Raw genomic sequence first — 7854 nt, 5'->3', positions numbered from 1 at the left:
GGGAAGGTTTTCCACTAGATGTTGGAACATTGCTGCTATAACAGCCTCCACTCTTCTGGGAAGGCTTTCCACTAGATGTTGGAACATTGCTGCTATAACAGCCTCCACTCTTCTGGGAAGGCTTTCCACAAGATGTAGGAACATTGCTGATATAACAGCCTCCACTCTTCTGGGAAGGCTTTCCACTAGATGTTGGAGAATTGCTGCCATAACAGCCTCCACTCTTCTGGGAAGGTTTTCCACTAGATGTTGGAATATTGCTGCAGGGACTTGCTTCCATTCAGCCACAAGAGCATTAGTGAGGTCGGGCACTGATGTTGGGTGATTAGGCCTGGCTCACAGTCAGCGGTCCAATTCATCCTAAAGGTGTTTGATGGGGTTGAGATCAGGGCTCTGTGCAGGCCAGTCAAGTTCTTCCACACCGATCTCGACAAACCATTTCTGTATGGACCTCGATTTGTGCACAGGGGCATTGTCATACTGAAACAGGAAAGGGTCTTCCTCAAACTGTTCCCACAAAGTTGGAAGCCTAGAATCGTCTAGAATGTTGATGTATGCTGTAGCGTTAAGATTTCCCTTCACTGGAACTAAGGAGCCTGAACCATGAAAAACAGCCCGAGACATTTACTCATCCTCCACCAAACTTTACCGTTGGCACTATCCATTCGTCAGGTAGCGTTCTCTTAGCATCCACTAAACCCAGATTCGTCTGTCGGACTGCCAGATGGTGAAACGTGAATCATCCCTCCTGAGAACGCGTTTCCTCTAGTCCAGAATCCAATGGCGGTGAGCTTTACACCACTCCAGCCGATGCTTGGCATTACGCATGGTGGTTTTAGGCTTGTGCGCAGCTGCTCGGCCACGGAAACCCATTTCATGAATCTCCCGAAGTTTTTGTACTGATGTTGCTTCCAGAGGAAGCCTGGAACTCGGTTATGAGTGTTGCGACAGAAGACAGACGGTTTTTACGTGCTACGCGTTTCAGCGCTCGCCGGGCCCGTTCCCTTCAGTGGTCTACCACTTCGTGGCTGAGCCGCTGTTGCTCCTTGACGTTTCCACTTCACAAGAACAGCCACGACCATTGACCGGGGAAGCTCTAGCAGGGCAGACATTTGACTGTTGGAAAGGTGGCATCCTATGACGGTGCCACGTTGAAAGTCACTAAGCTCTTCAGTACGGGCCATTCTACTGCCAGTGTTTGTCTATGGAAAATGTATGGCTGTGTTCTCGATTTTATACACCGGTCAGCAACGGGTGTGGCTGAAATAGCCAGAAACCAGCGTAGCCTAGTGGTTAGAGCGTTGGACTAGTAACCGGAAGGTTGCAAGTTCAAACCCCCGAGCTGACAAGGTACACATCTGTCGTTCTGCCCCTGAACAGGCAGTTAACCCACTGTTCCTAGGCCATCATTGAAAATAAGAATTTGTTCTTAACTGACTTTCCTAGTTAAATAAAGGTAAAAAAAAATATTTAAAAAACACACCTGTACATTGGTGAACAGCCATTTACAACCACAATCTGATATTTGCGTGTCGGCCGTGTCCTCCTTACCGCCAAGCATTTATTCAAGTTTGTCGTATAATCTTTAGATGAAGACAGAAGTGGCATGATTGAAAGACATAGTTTGCACTAACAGCCCAAAATAATTTGGCGTCATCATCTCGGATTTATGGCCGGGAAACACTCGGGCGAGAAACAAACGTAAAACTTTGAAAGTCGAGAAAACAAAAGTAATCAAAGTAGTAATCTAGTTGTTCAAAAGGATCTCATTTGATTACAATAGTTGGCTGGTATCGTTAATCCCCAACCCTGTTTACAGGACGGGACTCTTATTCTGAAAATCTGTGACCAGGAAGTGCTTAGTTATTCTTGCCTCCTTCACAACGGTCACAAGTTTGTGTCAACTTTCTCTGGCGCCCCCAAAACAAATGTGACCAAAGACTGTTTTTAGAATTAATTGAACATAGAACCTTTTTCAAATGTACGTTTGTTTATTCTCCATTTTAATTGAACCTTTATTTAACTAGGCAAGTCAGTTAAGAACAAATTATTAATTTACAATGATGACCTACCCCAGCCAAACCCTCCCCTAACCCGGATAACCGTGGGCCAAATTGTGCGCCACCCTATGGGACTCCCGATCACAGCCGTTTGTGATATAGCCCGGGATCGAATCAGGGTCTGTAGTGACACCTCTAGCACTGAGATGCAGTGTCTTAGTGATGCAGAGGCAGTGCCTTAGACCGCTGCGCCACTCGGGAGCCCAAACATAAGGCCTAAAATGTCACCAGAGTTTTCCCAAACATTTAAATCTGACTGATGTGCCATTGTTGATCTTATGATTAAAACCAGCAGAAAGTCCAGGGTAAAACCTGTTTAATGTAAAGTGAATCAATCCAAACATCTTTTACTCAAACTGACGACAGTAGTAAAACACTCAATAGTATTTTATTTTTTTTGTACAAAACAGTCATCCAAGACAAAGCGACACCTTATTCCCCCGCCCCCGACAAAACCTTGCAGGTTCTCTAAACTTTACAGCACTGATTGGTTTAAACTTCCGAAAGGAAACGGGCTCGATCATAACAATATTGCTTTTTGCTTCCAGATCAGTCAAAACACTAGAAAGAAGAAAAAAAATGGCTTGACATTTTTTTTTTTAAAGGCAAAAGAGGGACTCGCAACAACACTGGCAGTCAGATTCAGTACAACACAATTATACCCATTTCAGTAGAGATCTTCATCTGAACCATGTACAAGTATGAACAGCACAAAGACAAATGTGACAAGTGGACAACTGTCTCGGGATCAATCGCTTCCTAAAATATACACGCAGAAGACTGGCATTCAACACTGAAAGTCGGGGACAGGAAGAAGAGACGAAAACCAGCTCCAAATAGTTAAATGCTCTTAACCGCGTCTCCTCCAAAACAAGATGAACTAAAAATGTGTATTTTGGGGTTGGAACCCCCCCCCAGTTAGTTCAGTTACACTGCATGCATGATGGACATGAGGCGACTTCACATCACGATGTAAAACAGAACAATCACTCAGAACAGTTCAGATTCTTAAAAAAATAAAAAAAAGAGAAAAGAAATGACAGAGTCAGAGAAACTACCACAGGACTTCGTTTGATTTGATTTAGTCCCTGATTATCTCCTGTAGCGCCCCCTCTCCTTCTCCCTGTCTCTGATCCGGTCTCTCTCTCGGTCACGTTCGCGTCCACGGTCTCTGTCGCGGTCCCGGCGGGCATCCCGGGGCCGTTCTCGCTCCCTCTGCCGGTCTCGTTCTCTGGGGCGGCTGCGGCGACCTGTCACCACGGCCTGGGTCCGTCTCAGGAAGTCATCCACCCGCATGTCATAGTCATGCTTCAGAGGGAGAGAGAGATGGTGTTCAGGCTATACTACGTCCCAAATGACTCACTATTCCATTTATAGTGCACTACACATTTAACCAGGACAGAAATGAGCTGTACCAGGGTAGAGCTGAAGGAACGTACAACTCTCTTCTCCCTGAAGCGGGCGTCATGTGGTACAGGGTGGTGCCCAGTGTACGGGGGATGTGCCTGGGGAGGTGGAGGATGGTGCTGGTAGAACGGGTGGTGAGGTGGCTGCTCCATCCCAGGGTACGGTGCCTACAGGGGAGATGGTTTTTAAATGACACTATGAATGAAGTCAGTGGCAAGAAAACCTCTTAAAAATGGCAGGTAGGATCAATTAAGAATAACAAAAACAATGTACTTGCTATATAACTACGGTACAAAAATTGAAGAGCCATGTACGTAAAATGAGTTGCATGTAAATTTAACAAACAAATATTAGATAAAGTCTTCTGAAGAGATGAGCCATTAACAATAGAGACTATGATGAGAAACTTCAGAGATTCACCCAAAATATTGACTAATATACAGACAGGAGCAGATCAGTGTAACATATTAACAGGTGATGTACTGCAACGCGTTTCGACCAGACAGGTAACATATTAACAGGTGATGTACTGCAACGCGTTTCGACCAGACAGGTAACATATTAACAGGTGATGTACTGCAACGCGTTTCCGCCAGACAGGTAACATATTAACAGGTGATGTACTGCAACGCGTTTCTACCAGACAGGTATTTCTCAGGTAGCATTAATAGGCCTTTTAGTCTTATGTCTATATTAAACCATATTACTTGGAGCACTCTATAGCTCTATGAACCAAACTTCTAGAACATACCATTCCTTGCCAAGGAGGAGGCGGCCCAATGGTGTGGTGGAACTCTCTCATGTAATCGTTGTAGGACTGGGGATAACAAAACACACGATAATATCAATAGGAGTGAATCAAATGAACTGTGTGTTAATATCATATACTACACACACACACACAAAAGTATGTGGACACCCCTTCAAATGAGTGGATTCTATTTCAGCCACCCCCCGTTGCTGACAGGTGAATCAAATCGAGCACACTGCCATGCAATCTCCATAGACAAACATTGGCAGTAGAACGGCCTTACAGAAAAGCTCAGTGACTTTCAACGAGGCACTGCATTAGGATGCCACCTTTCCAACAAGTCAGTTTGTCAGATTTCTGCCCTGCTTTAGCTGCCCCGGTCAACTGTAAGTGTTGTTATTGTGAAGTGGAAACGTCTAGGAGCAACAACGGCTGTGCCGCAAAGTGGTAGGCTACACAAGCTCACAGAACAAGACTGCCGGGAGCTGTTCATCAGGAGCTTCAAGAAATGGGTTTCCATGGCCGAGCAGCAGCACACAAGCCTAAGATCAGTGGTGTAAAGCTCACCACCATTGGATTCTGGACTAGTGGAAACGCGTTCTCTGGAGGGATGAATCACGCTTCACCATCTGGCAGTCCGACAGACGAATCTGGGTTTGGCGGATGCTAAGAGAACGCTACCTGCCCCTATGAATAGTGCCAACTGTAAAGTTTGGTGGATGAGGAATAATAGTCTGGGGCTGTTTTTCCATGGTTCGGGCCTCTTAGTTCCAGTGAAGGGAAATCTTAACACTACAGTATACAATGACATTCTAGGCGATTCTGTGCTTCCAACTTTGTGGCAACAGTTTGGGGAAGGTTCTTTCCTGTTTCAGCATGACAATTCCCCCGTGCACAAAGCAAGGTCCATACACAAATGGTTTGTCGATCGGTGTGGAAGAACTTGACTGGTCTGCACAGTCCTGACCTCAACCTTTGCGATGAATTGGAACGCTGACTGTGAGCCAGGCCTAATCGCCCAACATCAGTACCGGACCTTCCTTATGCTCGTGGCTGAAATGGAAGCAAGTACCAGCAGCAACGTTCCAACATCTAGTGGAAAACCTTCCCAGAAGAGTAGAGGCTTTTATAGGACTAAAGGGAGGACCAAGTCCATATTAATGGCCATGATTTTGGAATGAGATGTTTGACAAGTAGGTGTTCACATACCTTTGGTGATGTAGTGTATATTTACTGAACTCACCCCATTGAGAAACACATCTCTTCTTACTCCAGTTGGGAAGCGCCTGGGGAAATGAAGTTACTACTGGTTAATGTCTGGGCCAGGGGGAGGAAGGGGTCAGGGGGAGAGGGGGGGGGAAGGGGTCGGTGGAGAGAGGGGGGGAAGGGGTCGGTGGAGAGGTCGGGGGAGGGGGCCGGTGGAAGCGGTCGGTGGAGAGGGGGGGGAAGGGGTCGGTGGGAGGGCCGGGGGAAGGGGGGAGGGCGGGGTGGAGAGGGGGAGGAGGAAGGGGTCGGTGGAGGGAGGGGGGAAGGGGTCGGTGGGTCGGCCAGGGGGAGAGGAAGGGGTCGGTGGTCGGTGGAGAGGGCCGGTGGAGGGAAGGGGTCGGTGGAGAGGGGGGGAGGAAGGGGTCGGGTGGAGAGGGGGGGGAAGGGGTCGGTGGAGAGGGGGAGGAAGGGTCGGTGGAGAGGGGGGGAGGAAGGGTCGGTGGAGAGGGGGGGGAGGAAGGGTCGGTGGAGAGGGGGGGAGGAAGGGTCGGTGGAGAGGGGGAGGAAGGGTCGGTGGAGAGGGGGGAGGAAGGGTCGGTGGAGAGGGGGGGGAGGAAGGGGTCGGTGGAGAGGGGGAGGAAGGGTCGGTGGAGAGGGGGGGGAGGAAGGGGTCGGTGGAGAGGGGGAGGAAGGGGTCGGTGGAGAGGGGGGGGGAAGGGGTCGGTGGAGAGGGGGGGAGGAAGGGGTCGGTGGAGAGGGGGGGAGGAAGGGGTCGGTGGAGAGGGGGGAGGAAGGGTCGGTGGAGAGGGGGGGGGAGGGCCGGGGGGGGAAAGGGTCGGTGGAGAGGGGGGGGAGGGCCGGTGGGGGGGAAAGGGTCGGTGGAGGGGGAGGGCGGGGGGGGGAAAGGGTCGGTGGAGAGGTCGGTGGGGGAGGGGAAAGGGTCGGTGGAGAGGGGGAGGGCCGGGGGAAAGGGTCGGTGGAGGGAGGGGAGGGCCGGGGGGGAATGGGTCGGTGGGAGGAGGAGGGAAGGGGTCGGTGGGGGGGGGAAGGGTCGATGGAGAGGAGGAGGGCGGTGGAGGGGGGGGAATGGGTCGGTGGAGAGGGTGGGGAGGAGGGCCGGGGGGGGGAAAGGGTCGGTGGAGAGGGGGGAGGGAAAGGGGGGGAAAGGGCCGGTGGAGAGGGGGAGGGCCGGGGGAAAGGGCCGGTGGAGAGGGGGAGGGCCGGGGGAAAGGTTTGGTGGAGAGGGCCGGGGGGGAAGGGGGAGGGCCGGGGGGAAAGGGTCGGTGGAGAGGGGGGGGGAAGGGTTGGTGGAGAGGGGGAAGGGTTGGTGGAGAGAGGTAGGGCCAGGGGGAAGGGTTGGTGGAGAGGGGGAGGGCCAGGGGGAAGGGTTGGTGGAGAGGGGAGGGCCAGGGGGAAGGGTTGGTGGAGAGGGGGAGGGCCAGGGGGAAGGGTTGGTGGAGAGGGGGAGGGCCAGGGGGAAGGGTTGGTGGAGAGGGGGAGGGCCAGGGGGAAGGGTTGGTGGAGAGGGGGAGGGCCAGGGGGAAGGGTTGGTAGAGACGGGGAGGGCCAGGAGGAAGGGTTGGTGGAGACGGGGAGGGCCAGGGGGAAGGGTTGGTGGAGATGGGGAGGGCCAGGGAAGGGTTGGTGGAGATGGGGAGGGCCAGGGAAGGGTTGGTGGAGATGGGGAGGGCCAGGGAAGGGTTGGTGGAGATGGGGAGGGCAAGGGCGGTCATTACATTTTGTCAGCCGGTTATTGTCATGCAAATGACTGCCGGTCTCACAGTAATTTACCATTAATTAACCAACACATTTAGCATCTATTGGCTTCCACGCATAGCCTACATAGCCACTGATGCAGATCTCTGAAAAATCTACATTTAAAAAAAGTCAATTTATTATACAACATCACAATAAATCCATTATTTTAGGCGGGTTTAAAGAAAAGTTATCATTTTAAGAAAAAAAAAGTCTGTTATCTGGCTATGCTCCGTGCCATAGGCTGTAGGCGTATTCATTTAGCTGAAATGCTCATAAGTCCCCGTAACATTATTTTATAGTATGTGTGCGCATATGAAGTGGCTATGTTGAGCGTCAAAGTGATAATTTGAAACGGGTCCTATACACTAGATTTAGAGTTATTTGGCAACTTTAGTTTTGAACGATACAAACCTCAGAATGTCTTAGAAATCAAAACATAAATGGGCTGCAGGATTCAACTAAATCGGCTATTTGAAAAAGTCGCAAAAAAAAAGAAGCTTGTGCCTCAAGTGATCACCTTTTCACCCATCAAACGATACTCAATGTAATCTAGTCTTCACTAATATGTCAAATTTGTTGGGATTTAGGATGTCATCCGTATGCACTGGAAAAACGAATGGAGGCCGCTTTCCATTGTAAAATCATGCTGGGTAGGTTACTCCGGTATATAGA

General features: G+C 50.3%; 1 protein-coding gene across 2 annotated transcripts in view; it reads right to left on the bottom strand.

Annotated features, from left to right (window-relative positions):
- Window positions 1-2429: 2429 nt before the first annotated feature.
- Window positions 2430-7854, bottom strand: part of ythdc1 (YTH domain containing 1) — a 35954-nt gene continuing 30529 nt past the window's right edge. The window contains exons 12-15 of one of the 2 annotated variants that reach the window (XM_024381446.2): window positions 5462-5504; window positions 4219-4284; window positions 3476-3634; window positions 2430-3368 (exon numbers count right to left, since the gene is read on the bottom strand). In XM_024381446.2, coding sequence (XP_024237214.1) covers window positions 3153-3368; window positions 3476-3634; window positions 4219-4284; window positions 5462-5504 — 484 coding nt within the window. In that variant the 3' untranslated portion in view covers window positions 2430-3152. The remainder of the gene's footprint in view (window positions 3369-3475; window positions 3635-4218; window positions 4285-5461; window positions 5505-7854) is intronic. The other variant, XM_024381447.2, reaches the window with a different exon arrangement.

This window comes from Oncorhynchus tshawytscha, linkage group LG20, assembly GCF_018296145.1.
Source record: "Oncorhynchus tshawytscha isolate Ot180627B linkage group LG20, Otsh_v2.0, whole genome shotgun sequence".
Taxonomy (NCBI): Eukaryota; Metazoa; Chordata; class Actinopteri; order Salmoniformes; family Salmonidae; genus Oncorhynchus; species Oncorhynchus tshawytscha.
This window is presented reverse-complemented; position numbering and strand designations above follow the sequence as displayed.